Source organism: Euleptes europaea, chromosome 14, assembly GCF_029931775.1.
Source record: "Euleptes europaea isolate rEulEur1 chromosome 14, rEulEur1.hap1, whole genome shotgun sequence".
Taxonomy (NCBI): domain Eukaryota; kingdom Metazoa; phylum Chordata; class Lepidosauria; order Squamata; family Sphaerodactylidae; genus Euleptes; species Euleptes europaea.
The window spans coordinates 44,022,552-44,037,786 of record NC_079325.1 but is presented as its reverse complement, the minus strand read 5'-3'; the positions used below and the strand labels follow the sequence as shown (position 1 = coordinate 44,037,786).

Below are 15,235 nucleotides of genomic sequence, written 5' to 3'. Positions count from 1 at the left end.
CGTGCATACTCCGTTCTCGGGTTCAGTTTCCCCGCGCCATCACGCCCCACCCTTTTCCAACCCCCTCCTCAAAGCAGCAATGCGATGGTTAAACAGGGGAAAACAGAAGCTTGGCTTCTCTCACAGCCAATCACAAAGCAGTGTGTAAAGAGGCGGGGATTCAAGTCCTTCCTGCTACCTCGGGAGCTCTTTCTGAGCAAAAGAAGGGCTTTTTTTAAAATGAGGTTTGGATTTCTCCCCCCCCCCCTTCTTTCAGATTGCTCCGTGTTTTGTTTTTTTGTTCTTAAAATGCTTTTTAATGCGGCGGTTGAGTTTGGGGGAAAGGAAATCTTCTCTCACGAAGAGCACTGAGAAGTAAGCCAATTACAGAGCAGCATTTAAAGGGGTGGGACTTGATTTGAGCTTGGGAGACTGTTTTTCTGTATTCATGGTTCGATTAGCACACAGTTTCGTCCCTGATCATTCAAGCCAATGCATACAGTTTCCCCCAACCAGGGTTACTTTCATGTGCGATGAACCCAGGTCCAAGCAGGGAGATCCAACCCATGCATAAAAGACCTAAGAGATAGGAAAAACGGCTTGCTGAGCAGTTTATCGTACACTTGCGGGGGGGGGGGAATCCACACTCATCCTAGCCAAAAGAGACATACTGAACAGAAGTTGCAAGGAATGTCAGAAAATGCAAGATGGAAACAGTTGGCACCTGTCCCCCTTAAGTAATGTGGCTCTTGCAAGCATAATTGCCACAGAAAGTAACTCACAGAATTAATATGCTAACTCAATTCAAACACCACACCAAGCCGTACCTAACAAATCTTAGCTATGGTTTTGAACAGTGTCAGAATTTACAAGTCATGAAGACCAACTAGCGAAACAGAACTAGACATCATGGTTTGAAGAAAGTTTGCAAACCATGGTTTGGCAGGGTGACTCCATATCCTCCCACCACTTAATATAAATCAGTAGAGCTACATTTGCCTTCCAAACAACCTAGCATTTAATTATGAATCATTGTGTTGGCACAGAGATGTTGACAGTGCTCTACCCCTGGAGGCTCCCCTGTCTTAAAGAGATGATAGTACCAAACAGATTTCAAAGGAGAGCATAAAGTCCACTCTAAGCCATGTACAATTGGAAGCTCAAACCTCAGTTTGGCCTCTAAGCGTAAACCACAGTTTGGAAGAATATCTAAGTTGACATGAATGAAAATTGTATATAGCCATTGGCCATCACAATTTACTAAAACAAATAAATAATAATACAAATATAATGGATTCACAAGTAAAATATTAAATAGTATACTATTAATGTATACTAAAATATTTCAATTTAAAAGATAAGTAGCTGCTCCGTCCGATACCACATTAGATCTTATTTTCTTTGCTGCAAGAGCAAACAAAGAAACTCTACATGATGTGCATGCATCAAAATCAGATAGAAGACATAATTTTCTCTGCATCCGAATGTGTATTGATACCGCATAATATTCCTGCCAAAAATTTAGCCCTGGGGCCTACATACAATGGGCAATGGATATCTAAGTTGAATTTGTATATTCTTATACAATACACTCATCAGATTTGTCTATGTACTGTTAATACACAGGTATTTCTCCATCCTGTTAATACACAGGTTATCTTTGCATCAAGTGAACCTCTTCCGTGTGGCCACATGCAATAAAATTTACCTTACGTGGGCTTCACAATTTGTGCTATTTCCACATCGAAAATGCGGGATGGGTAGTAGTAGAAGAAGAGTTGGTTTGTGTATGCCAACTTTCTCTACCTTTAAAGGAGAATAAAACTGGCTTACAATCCCCTTCCCCTCCCCACAACAGACACCCTGTGAGGTAGGTGGGACTGAGAGAGCTCTAAAAGAGCTGTGACTAGCCCAAGGTAAACCAGCTGGCTTCATGTGGCGGGGTGGGGAATCAAACCCAGTTCTCCAAATTAGAGTCCGCAGCTCCTAACCACTACAGAAGGAGTCTGTAGAACAGAAGTATAGAATAGCAGAGTCCTGTAGGAAACTTTTGCCTAGCTGTTGAATTCATAGCCATCCTACGGCTTCTACACTACCTTCATGAGAAGCATGAAACGCACCACCATCAACACAAAACCTTCAAATCCATCACCCCTCCTTACCTTGCGGTGCAGCAGCTGTGCCTGGGGCCCCCCTCCATCTTCGATCTCATACCGGACGCTGTTGAAGAGCGCAACACCATACTGCTCCTCATAGAACTGAGAGAAATCTGCAAGGACTTTGCCAGTCTTCTCTGCAAGTTGAAAAAATACATAGATATGAATTTCAAGAGGGAGATATGGCTCTAAAAGAAAAAAAAGATCTAGTTATTAGCAATAATCCCAAATAGTCTTGGCACAAATGCACTGTTACATATCATCTACTGCTAGTTTCTCGTTTGAATGCATCACAACCATGGAGTCCTGATGGATCAACTCAAAGGTCCATCTAATCCAGCATCCTGCTATAATCAAACTAAATGCCTCCAGGAAGCCCATAAGCGGGGCATGAAGACAACAGCCCCCCTCTAGTCTTCCCACCAGCAACTTGTATTTAATTGTCATCATTATTGTCATCATCATTATTTTCAGATTTATATCCTGCCCTATCCCAGCCATGGCTGCGCTCAGGGCGGGTCACATCAACACGTACCCAAAAACGATTAAAATCATCAATTCAGTAAAAATCCCATTAAAACTAAGTTAAAAAATCAGATGGCGCACAAGTTTGACGTACAGGGCCTTGGTCAACTCGAGAGGAGCATAGAGAAGGGGAAGATATACCTGAACACACACACACAAAGTTGTCTTATATTGAATCAGACCATGGTTCCATCAAAGTCACTATTGCCTACTCAGACAGGCCGCGGCTCTCCAGGGTCACAGGCTGAAGTCTTTCACATCACCTACAAACTGATTCTTACTGGAGGTGCTGGGGATTGAACCTGGGACTTTCTGTGTGCAAAGCAGATGCTCTATCGCTGAGCCATGGTCTCTCCCTACTTCTGTGAAACACAGAAAGTTGCATCTAACTATCCTGGCTAATAATAGCAGTTGACAGACCACTCCTGCATGAATTGATTTCATCCTCTTTCAAAGCCTCCTAAGCTAGAGGCTATCACCACATCCTGTGATGGAGGATTCAAAAAATGAAGGATGCGTTGCACGAAGCAGTCTTTTTTGCCTAATGAGTCTATTACTGAACAATAGTGCATTTCGGTATGGAAGGGTGTCAGTTCCTGTATCTGCTACGAAGTGTTTAATGGCAATAGCAGCCCACTTAACAGAGGTAACCAGCCTAGTGGAACTTTGTTTATGAGATGGGGTGGGGTCTCAGTTGTAGAATGCAGGGTTTGCATGCAGAAGGATCCAGGTTCTATTCCAAGCATTTCCAATTAGAGAAAACTCAGGTAGGAAGTGTTAGGAAAGGCCTCTCTCTGCCCAAGATCCTGGAGAGCTGGAAACTCTTAAGGCCAACTTTTCACGGTAGATTTTGCTTCTCTCTTGCCGTGGAGCAAAAAAAAAAAAAAAAAACCAATTAAAAAAAATAATTCATGGCCGCGGATCATCCTCGTTTTTCATGGGAACAAAGCGGGCAGTATTATACAACGGTTTGGTCTGCCCCTTTGCTGGAGCCCTCCCCTTCTGATAAGCTAATTGTTTATGCCCGCCCCCAACTCTGCCCCAACTCCACCCAGCGGATTACCTTGTGCGGTTTACCTCTGTGTGCACGGCCCCAGCGTAAAAAAACAAGCACCAGTCCCTCTGGTTTCCTTATATAATTTTTTCTATTTACCATGCTCCCCGTTTCCCCCCCACCCCCATACTTGGCGACACTCCCCCCCTTTCCCAGACTTTGACAGACGGTCATCGTTGTGCCCCCCCCCCCAATACAGCTCCGGCCGTCCAGTGTCAGGAACTTCCATCCAAGAGGGCTGGCAGCCTTGGGGGCGAGCCTTGGTGGCGAGCGCTCAGGAGACCAAACCGCTCGACTCCACTTTCATGCAACCAAATGTATGGGGAGTTTTGCCTCAGATTTGCTGCTCTCTGGATGCTCTCTGGATGCACACTCTCCCTTCCCTTCCCTTTGCAGCATGCTGATCCGCACACTTTCCCAAAATTTCCATAGTTCCTTTGTTTTGTTCTTTTACCAGGTTGGGGATGCACAGGATGCATTGGGGGGGGGGGAGAAGAGGGAGACCCAGAGCAGACTGGCCGCCCCTCCTCAGAAGGGTGATGGGAGGGAGTTTTGCCTTGGATTTGCCACTCTCAGGATGCACATTTTCCCCATCCGAATTCTCAAAACTCAACAATAAGCGCCCAAAGCAGAGTTTTGATAATTTGAATGGGGAAATGTACATGTAAAGAGTGGCAAACCCAAGGCAAACCTCCCATGTATAAATGGCCAAACACTCTCCCTTCCCTTTGCAGCATGCCAATCCGTCCTGCCTTGGAGGAAGGCTGTCCCCCGAGCACGATCCCCTAAACAGACCCCCCCTGCAAGCAAAGCCGTGGCACTTGCTCTCCGAAAACAAAGAGCGCGATCTGCAGCAGCTATGTGCCGCCCCTTGTCCAATCAAGTTCGCGGGCGTGACGAGTCACAGGGAGGGAGGAGAAATTTGCCTGCATGGGCGGGGAGAATACATCATGGAGATCTGCGCCAAAAACCGTGTAGCAAAAGCAAAGAATGGACCAAAACAGGTTTGACATGACGCGGGGATGAAGCGGTATTTTTTCTCAAATTCGAAGGAGTCATGAAAAATCAAAAATTAGCAGCGGGGCAAAACAAAAGTGAAACCGCTGCAAACCTCCGTGAAAAAATGACCTAAGCTATTTGATTGATTCGGTACAAAGAAGCTTCACCTGTTCAGCCCAAGCATTAACTTTACTAATCCCAGGACATTGGGGGTTTGTTTACTAGGTGCTCTTCGACACCCACCCTTGGTGTCATTTCCCTTTGAGAGAACACACACGACCAAGCAAACCACCTGTGCTGTGGAAGGAGGCTATCAGCACCTTTACAGTCAAATATTTATTTCAACTTCAGAAGATGCCAAATCCTCGCAGGCATGTTGGATCAATCTTTCTGCAGCTTGTGACTGTTGGCATAGGCCAGGGGTCTCAAAACTGCGGCTCCAGAGCCGCATGCGGCTCTTTGGCCCGTTGAGTGCGGCTCTCCGAACTCGCGCCGGCAACCAGGCTGTCTCTCCCTCCCCACCCACCACCATGGAGAATGGCCGGGTCCCCCTTTCCCTTTCCCTCAATGGTTGGGAGGCTAAAGCCTCCCCTCCCCTCTAGCTGCGCGATTGCTGGGCGGGCGGCTCGGCGGTTCCTGCCCCCCCCTGCCTATCAGCTGTTGGGCGGGGCGGGCTTCCTTTGGTAGACCTGGCCTCTGGCTGAGTCCCATTGGGAGGCCATGTCTACCCACTGGCTTTCTTGGCGGTAACCTGGACTCCGAGGAGGGGGAAAAAGTCCCCCTTCAGAGGCCAGGTCTACCAATTGGCTTCTATGGGCCTCCGGAGGCCAGGTCTACTGCCAAGAAAGCCAGTGGGTAGACTTGGCCTCCCAATGGGACTCAGCCGGAGGCCAGGTCCACCAATAGGCTTTTATGGCGGTAGACCAGGCCTCCAGACGAGGACTCCAGATGGGGAGGGGGAAATGGCAGGGACTTACAATTTAATTTTTATCAATAAATAAGATCACTATTAAGTATGATATCAAGTTTTTTCAGTGTAAAAGGTAAGGTAAAGGTCCCCTGTGCAAGCACTGGGTCATTCCTGACCCATGGGGTGACGTCACATCCCGACGTTTTCTAGGCAGACTTTGTTTACGGGGTGGTTTGCCAGTGCTTTCCCCAGTCATCTTCCCTTTACCCCCAGCAAGATGGGTCCTCATTTGACCGACCTCGGAAGGATGGAAGGCGGAGTCAACCTTGAGCCGGCTACCTGAAACCGACTTCCGTCGGGATCGAACTCAGGTCGTGAGCAGAGCTTTTGACTGCAGTACTGCAGCTTACCACTCTGTGTCACGGGGCTCTTCACTTTATTCAGTGTACCTATAGTTTAAGACTTAAAACTTTAATTAAAGTTTATTAAGTTAATAAACAGTGTACCTACCTATATAGTTTAAGTTTAAGAAATCTGGCTCTCAAAAGAAATCTCAATCGTTGTACTGTTGATATTTGGCTCTTTTGACTAATGAGTTTGCCGACCCCTGGCATAGGCATGAGAGCCTTGTGACTTTTTGGGTGCAGTTCCCTTGGAATCTCAGACGATCATTGTGAAAAGAAAATAATAATAAGTCATCCTTTTGCTTCATGAAATTTCCTTATTTTACATTTTGGACTCCTCTATGAACCAAACAGCCACCACTCCACCCATCTGCATCCCAGGAAGGGTTGCCGACCTCCAGGGGGTGGCTGGAGATCTCCCGCTAGCACAACTGATTGCTAGGCAACAGAGATCAGTTCCCTGAAGAAAATGGCGGCTTTGGAAGGTGGACTCTATGACATTACACCCTGCTGAGGTCCCTCCCCTCCAAACCCCACCCTCCTCAGGCGCCACCCCCCAAAAATCTCCAGCTATTTCCCAACCCAGAGCTGGCAACCGGGGCAGCAACAGCAGCCTCACACAAGACAGCACTGGGCCATCATGACCCCTCCTGGGCAGAAGGAAGGGGCTAGTCCAGAAAGAGAAGGAGAAAAAGTAGTACACATTGTCAAGGCCGATCCTGATTGTAAGGAAGCCAAGCCTGAGCAGCCTCTCTTGAAGAAAGTTATCCACAGGCTCCAGTTACAGCTCTTCCGGGACCAATTGTAAACTACTCCAGAGAAAGGAAAACATGCAGGCCTGTGCTGCCTGTGCTGAGTCTTTTGAATGACTTCTTTTTGCGCCAAAGGTACACAGAAGACTGGAAGCAAAAAAAATGAAGACTCTAGGACCTTACAACATGAAGAGGGGGAAGCATGCCATACCAGCTGCAGGCAGGCACGAAAACTCACTGCAAAAATGTGGCTTCCCCTGGCAGTGCTCCAGTCTCTTTTACAACCACATCAATCAGCTGAAGCTGTGGGGCGGGGAGGTAGTTGTTAGTGTCCTGCATTGAGCAGGGGGTTGGACTAGATGACCCTGGTGGTCCCTTCCAACGCTATGATTCTATGAAGCCTCATTCTCGGAGTGGACAGCTTCCATCGGGGATGGTCCCTTTCAGCCCTCAAATGGAAGCCAACATGACTGAACTTTCCTCCATATGAAAAAAGTTAAGACGGGGTGTCAAACATAAGGCCTGCGGGCCAGAACTGGCCCCTTGAGAGCTCTTATCCGGCCCACAAGCCAGCCGAGGCAGCCATCCCCACTATCTAAATCTGGGCTAGCGGTTCAACCAAGTGACGTTTATGTCATATCCGGCCCTTGGAACAATTGAGTTTGACACCCCTGAATTAAGATATCCCTGCTCATAGAAGGCTAGCACACCAGAGAGAACGTTATGCTAGAAGGTCCATGCTAATTTTCTATGTGAAGCAGGGCGCTTTTTTAAAAAGTTCAAGGCCATTCAATTGTGTCAGTCCCTTCCTTAAGAGCAGGGATGGGGAACCTTTTTTCCGCCAAGGGCCATTTGGATATTTATAACATCATTCGTGAGCCATACAAAATTATCAGCTTAAAAATTAGCCGACCAAGCCCCAATCAGGCAAAACAAACTCACATCCGCCTTAAATAGAGGCTATGCCTGTCCGCGGGAGGGGATCGCCAGTCTTAGATCCTTCTGAGCTAGAGATATGCCAGGACCCAGGAAGGACCAGACCAAATGATTTTGCGTGCCTTAAACGGCCCCCTGGCCTGACGTTCCCCACCCCTGCTTAAGAGGCACAACTCAGATCTGGGTTGACCCCTCATTAAAGATCAAAGCCAGGACGCACACTGCACCTTGCGGTTTGCCCTATGCACACCAGAAGCCCCTACTAGAAAGGAAATAGTCTCCCAAACAAGGGCATGAATTAATGCAAAATAAATAAAGACATGCATGGTACTTATCAATTGCACTGTTTTCCCCCAGACACCTCTCCTGCCCAAGACCAAAGCACTTGTCTACAGAAGCATCACCACCCAGCAAATACAGAACTTTTCGGGCCACGCACATTCAGCAAGGTCTCAAACCTCACTGCAGGCATCCAGCATGGTGTAGTGATTAAGAGCGGTGGACTGTAATCTGGAGAACCAGGTTTGATTCCCCACTCCTCCACATGAGTGGCGGACTCTAATTTGGTGAACCAAGCTGGTTTCCCCACTCCTACACATGAAGCCAGCTGGGTGACCTTGGGCTAGTCACAGTTCTCTCAGAGCTCTCACAGCCCCACCTACCTCACAAGGTCTCAGTTACGGGGAGAGGAAGGGAAGGAGATTGTAAACAGGTTTGATTCCCCTTAGAAGGTAGACAAAGTCGGCATATAAAAACCAACTTCTTCTTCTTCTTCTGCAGCGCTTCAGGCACTATACGGATGACAGCACAAGAAGAGATCACCTGGCCTGAGGAATGTAGCCCCTGCAAGGTTTTTTAACTCAGGCAGTCCTGGGTCAACCAGATCAGATGTCCATGCAGGATTACAGTAACACTCTGACCAGATATCAGGACGACAGATTTAAGAAAACAAAGAGCTGCTTTATTTAACCAGGTCAACTTCTGGCCTAACTAAAATGATGGTAGGGGGAGGAACAAGACTGTAACGTGCCCTGGGGAGAAAAGTAGCGTATAAAATATCTAAATAAATAAGTGTGACAGTCTTCCAATAATAGCGCACGTAAAAGCTTCTTTGGAGGAGGGGGAAGGGAACATTAAAGCCCCAAGTGCGTGTGAGGGTCAAAATTAAGGTTGCCAACCTCCAGGTACTAAACAAGAATGCCTCCAGGTACTAAACATACCACGAGGCTCTGTTATGGAAAACAATATCATCAAAAAATGATAGCTTCTTTTTGATGTATAATCACAACTAGTATTCCTACTAAGTTAGGAATTACAGTTTATTGACATGAATGTAATGCCAACATACTAGTTGTGATTATACATCAAAAAGAAGCTATCATTTTTGATGATATTCTATAACCTAGTACCTGGATTGTGTTCTCTATAAGCTAGTACCTGGAGATCTCCCGCTATTATGACTGATCTCCAGCCGATAGGCATCAGTTCCCCTGGAGAAAATGGCCACTTTGGCAATTGGACTCTATGGCATTGAAGTCCCTCCCCTCCCCAAACTCTGCCCTCAGACTCCACCCCAAAAACCTCCCGCCATTGGCGAAGAGGGACCTGGCAACCCTAGTCCAACAGCCTTTGGACTTGTTATATAGGGCCCCAGAGGCAGAAAAAGCAAGTTAGAAAACAGGCATATAATGCATGGCAATCGTTTTGCAGAAACTAGATGCAGAGTCTCATCCTCATCTACAGTTCATATAGTGGGTGAGTAATACTGAAGATGCCTCAAGCACAGACTGTAGAGAAGGGATTATTGTATAAGTCGCTGCTGCAAGCCCAGATATTCAAGAGGCTCCCTTCCTCATTCACCTGGCAGCCTTCTGTGAGCAAGCGGAGAGCACATTGCAAGCATTTGGCCATTAGCACAGGGCAGTTAATGGTTAAACAAGACCGCCTGAGGGACTCCATCAGGAATCTGATAGCCTGAAGCTGGAACCTAGCCTAGTTGGCCGTTTGATTGAAGCAGCTTCAACGGGACTTATTGCTCCATCTAGTATAATCTTCTCTAAGAGAGTATTGTAGTCCATTGCACACATCACCTCCCCTTTTTACTGCAACTTTTTAATTTTATTTTGAAGCATTTAAGGCTCAGAGCCATCCCATGTGACAGCTGATCCTCTCTTGCCTGGCCCTCCTGTGTTAGTAGGGTTGCCAACCTCCCGGTGGTGTATCTTCAGTTACAATGTGCAAACACTTACAACATACAACCTATAAACATACTACACACATAAGAAAACCCACTCTTACAAAAATACAAAACCGAAGAAATAAGTCCATACAGATCTCCTCTGTTTACATAAACTTGGACAACAAGCATTTCAACAAGGTTGCAAAGGTAACAAATCAATTATTTTGCTGACAAAAAAGCAGTCAGCAAAAGAACTGATTTGCTACCTTTGCAACCTTGTTGAAATGCTAGTTGTCCAAGTAAACAGAGGATCTGTATGGACTTATTTCTTTGGTTTTGTATTGTTGTAAGAGTGGGTTTTCTTATGTGCATAGCATGTTTATAGGATGTATGTTGTATAAAGTGCTGGTTTATTTTTGTTGCATAGCCTACATACAGCACTGGTGAATTATTTTTTTGAACCTCCGGGTAGTGGCTGAAAATCTCCCACTATTAAACTGATCTCCAGGCAACAGTGATCTCCCCTCACCTGGAGAAAATGACTGCTTTGGAAGATGAACTTCGTGGCATTATATCCCACTGAAATACCTCCCCTCCCCAAACGAGGAGCGGTGGACTCTGATCTAGAGAACCGGGTTTGGTTCCCCACTCCTCCACACGTGCAGCGAACGCTAATCTGGTGAATCAGGTGGGTTCCCCCACTCCTCCACACGAAGCCAGTTGGGTGACCTTGGGCTAGTCACAGCTCTCTTAGAGCTCTCTCAGCCCCACCTACCTCACAGGGTGTCTGTTCTGAGGAGGGGAAGGGAAGGTGATTTGTAAGCCGGTTTGATTCTCCCTTAAGTGGGAGAGAAAGTCGGCATATAAAAACCAACTCTTCTGCTCCAACCCCCAAATTCTCCAGGTATTTCCCAAGGGGGAGCTGGCATGCCACAGGCCTTTTGGGCCGTCCCTGCTTCAATGGGCCTACCACTGGGAGGGCAGACTGCCCTGCTGTGTCAACTGACAGAGGAGGGGCCGTATTCTGCTGCGCGCAGGCCATTGCCAGGCAGGCTGCCCCAGCTGGCCCTCTCCTCTTCATCTCTGTAAGTACAGGGGTGCTGAGGCTACCCCCGGGGTACACACATATACAACCTACACCTTAATAACTGCTGACCTGCCAAACACAGAGAGACATAAATCTGATCTCCCAGGTGACTGGGAATACTTTGGACCTCCGTGGCCAAAAAGGTTCATAATAGGATACTTCTCAAAAACGTACGAAATTGCTGAAGATCCCTTTTCAGTCCACTCAAAATAAGAGCAGATTTGCTGGATGAGAAACTCCATCTTGGCAACAACCTTCTGCACCTCTGAGATAAAGGCTAACATGAGCACACCTTTGTAGTTAGCAGCGCACATGTGATGTTCCAAAGTACACTGCCACACAACGGCCATTTATGCATGGCTGTTTCCTCGCGGTCACCCCGCTGACTTCTTTGGCCTTGCATTTTCTGACCGTCAGAGGTCGCGTCGCTCTCCCGGCTCGTTTCATAAGTCCTGCTCAGCAAAAGATCCATCTGGCCTTGCCCATTTTCTAACCAGGCTTGGGCACGAGGAAAGCTGTCTGTGGGTGGGGTGCCTTGGTACCTAGGAGTACCACGTTGGGGACCCCCGCTATAGTTAAAGGAACATGACAGTCCAAGTACCCCCAAGCTTGTCTGCATAGCATTACCCCACAGTTTGCAGTTAGGCTTGAACTGAACTTAAGTACGGATATGATCCCCATTCCAACAGCATTGCAATGAAAGGGGGGTGGGGAGAGAGAAATCCATCCCAATTGTGAACACTATGGGAGACCAGAGCATGCTGAAACAAACTAATCCACATGAAGTCATCTTGACCCAGCAGCCATCCGTTCTGCTTTGGGGGTGAAGGAGAAGAGAGCCCAGGTTTATTAGTCATAGTTGCTTTTCTTTCTCAATTGGCCTCACAAAAGCGGATTTTCCAGTGACAGCCGAGGATGATTCATAGCTCAGAAGCGCAAACCACGCTGGGCGTACAGGCCAAGAGAAAGCCTCGATCCGCCTCCAGCTCAGCTTATGCATCAGCAGCCCAACACTGTACAACACCCAAGAGTGATGCCTTCGGGAAATGTGTATTCCCTGCCCAGCGCTTCAGAAAACTAGCGACTCACCTATGCAGAGCAAAAAAGCCAACAGGTGTCCAGCTAAATAAGCCTTAACAATACGTACCCTCATTTTGATTTTGATTTTTGCTGCTGCAAACAGGTTTGTTTATTGCTGACAGCCAAAGGCTTTTGCAATGTAAAAAAAAACACTGGGGACAAAAGGCGGGTTATGAATGAAGTCAATACATTAAAGATAATATTGTAAATTATTTCCCCTGCCTCTGCTTTTGAGTTTAAATAGGTCAAAATTAATTTATTTGAGAGGGAAGAAAGGAAAGGATGAAACAGTGCTCGGCTGCTGTGGTCTTTTCTTATACGCCCAGGCAAATGCAGATCGCAACTTTGGGGCCAGGAAGGAATTTTCCTCCAGGCCAGATTGGCCAGGGATCCTGGAGGTTTTTTTGTTTTGTTTTTGCCTTCCTCTGGGCATAGAGCAGGGGTCACTGGGGGAGCAGGGGGGTAAGCAGTTGTGAATTTCCTGCGCTATGCAGGAGGTTGGACTAGATGACCTTTGAGGTCCCTTCCAGCTCCGTGTCTCTATCTAGGTCCAGAGCAGAAAAGATAATACAAAACATGGGTGTGGGAGATCCTCTAGTTCTAGAGAGCCAGCGTGGTGTAGTGGGTAAGAGCGGTGGTTTGGAGCGGTGGAGTCTGATCTGGAGAACTGGGTTTAATTCCCCACTTCTCCACATGAGCAGCGGAGCCTAATCAGGTGAACTGGGTTGGTTTCCCCACTCCTGCTCATGAAGCCAGCTGGGTGACCTTGGGCTAGTCACAGCTTTTTCAACCTCACCTACCTCACAGGGTGTCTGTTGTGGGAAGGGGAAGGGGATTGTAAGCCGGTTTGATTCTCCCTTAAGTGGCAGAGAAAGTCAGTATATATAAACCACCACCACCACCTCCTCCTCTTCTTCTTCTGCTTGAGTTCTGCACATTCATCATAATGCCAGGCTTGCTTAGATGAGCCTCAGATTAGTCCTCTTGGTGATGCCACATACGTGGCATAGCTTTTGTTTTGCTCAAGTGAAAAACAACATTAGTGTGTACACACCCAGATGTGCACACCATTGTGGACTTACAAGTTTGCCGGTAAACGATGAACATTCCACATACATGTACAGCCTCACATGGTTGAAGAATGCTCATTGCAACAGGTGGGTACATCTGGGCTGAACTAAAACCTGCTCGGATTATCTCTGCCTCTGCCTGCAATTTCAGAACATGGTCCTACATCAACAGAGCCCCACATTTCAAACTGGAAGAAGAAGATGGACAAAAGCGGGGTGCGGGACAACTCGAGCCCTATATGTCTCAAAGGCCAGAAGTTAGGGTGTGGCTAATTTTATCCCATCCTTCCTCCAAGAAGCTCAGGATAGCATATGTGGTTCTCTCCTCCACCAACGTGGTTTAGTGGTTAGGAGCGGTGGGCTCTAATCTGGAGAACTGGGTTGGATTCCCCACTCCTCCACATGAGTGGCCGACTGTAATCTGGTGAATCAGATTTGTTTCCCCATTGCTATGCATGAAGCCTGCTAGGTGACCTTGGGCAAGTCACAGTTCTCTCCGAACTCTCTCAGCCCCACCTACCTCACAAGGTGTCTGTTGTGGGGAGAGGAAGGGAAGGTGATTGTAAGCTGGTTTGATTCTCCATAAAAGGTCGAGAAAGTCAGCATATAAAAACCAACTTTTCCTTGTGAGGTAGGTGAGGCTGAGCAAAAATGACCCAAAGTTACCTTAGGGAGCTTCATGGTAGAGTGGGAAGATTTGAACCCAGGTCTCCTCTTAATCCAACACTCTAACCAGTATGCAAGAGGAGCTTTTTATTATTCCCGCATTGCAAGGGTACAGCCTCACTATTCCTAGTAGAGCAGCAGCAGGTAGAACTTCAGATGAGGTTTTTTAGGGGGATGTTCGGGGGGGGGGGTACAATACCCAAACCTATGCATTGACACTTCTTCCATATAATCTTTTTCTCACCTTCCCCAAGAGAAGTCAGACCCACGTACATGCTATTAAGTTGTGTGTGTGTGTGTGTGTGTGTGTGTGTGTGTGTGTGAAGTGCCGTCAAGTCGCAGCCAACTTATGGTGACCCCTTTTTTTGGGGGGGGGGGTTTCATGGTAAGAGACTAACAGAGGTGGTTTGCCAGTGCCTTCCTCTGCACCGCAACCCTGGTATTCCTTGGTGGTCTCCCATCCAAATATTAACCAGGGCTGACCCTGCTTAGCTTCTGAGATCTGACGAGATCAGGCTAGCTTGGGCCATCCAGGTCAGGGTGCTATTAAGTTAGCCCGCATCTATCCCTCCATACCACTTCCTTGCCCCTCTATCGTCTTGTTCCAATGTTTTTGATTTCCCAGCTACCTGGGGCAGAGGCCCACCTTGCTCTCCACTTGCTTGTTTGACACTATAAAGCACTACTTACACAGCCGTCATGCAACGTAAAGGAATTGCAGCCGATTCACAAGCTCACACAAGCACTGTCTGCACACTTAAGCAGTTCTAAAGAGAGGGATGGAGAGTATTTTGTTTTTTGAATGCCTCTTTAGAAGGCACCTTCATGGACTTGCTTTACATCTAGGAAAAGAGCCCCACATTCAACTAAACACAGCAACTTGCAACCAGTTAAAAATACCTTGATATTAGCCATCAAAACCTTGCTGCTTTTATATTTTTATAATTATAACTATACATTAAGATATATTCTATTTTACCTTATTAATATTCATGCTTGTTATATGGCACTGTATTTGATTAAGTCTATTGTTTTATTGATATGCTACATTGTTTTTGTGTTTAAAACGGTTTTCACCCTTCCCTATATTTTCCTTTCTGTATCCCCCTAATTATAAAAATAAAATAATAATAATAATAAAAACCTTGCTGCTTTTATCAATAATAGCAGAGGGAAATTTCTGCCAACTGTAAAAATCCCAGGTTGTTCTGAAAAAACTCAACTCAAAAAACTCCTCTCTTAGGAAAATCTACACGTCACAAGTAACGCTGCTAAGTTCTGTGCTTTTGCATATAAAGTTCGCTGCAAGTATAATGATAAAAAATGCTAAATGAATTTAAAATTTAAATTTTGTATTCATGTTTTTCTCTATTTTGTTGGATTTTATTTTTGTTTTAGCTTTTGCAGATTTGTTTATTGACACTATTCTTATTGGAGT

At 46.5% G+C, this 15,235-nt stretch overlaps 1 protein-coding gene across 1 annotated transcript in view; it reads right to left on the bottom strand.

The window, feature by feature from the left end:
• The window catches only part of NIBAN2 (niban apoptosis regulator 2), a 100,915-nt gene that overhangs the window by 51,609 nt on the left and 34,071 nt on the right, over positions 1-15,235 (bottom strand). Inside the window, exon 2 of the mRNA XM_056860469.1 lies at positions 2,142-2,272. Within this exon, the coding sequence (XP_056716447.1) occupies positions 2,142-2,272 (131 nt within the window). The remainder of the gene's footprint in view (positions 1-2,141; positions 2,273-15,235) is intronic.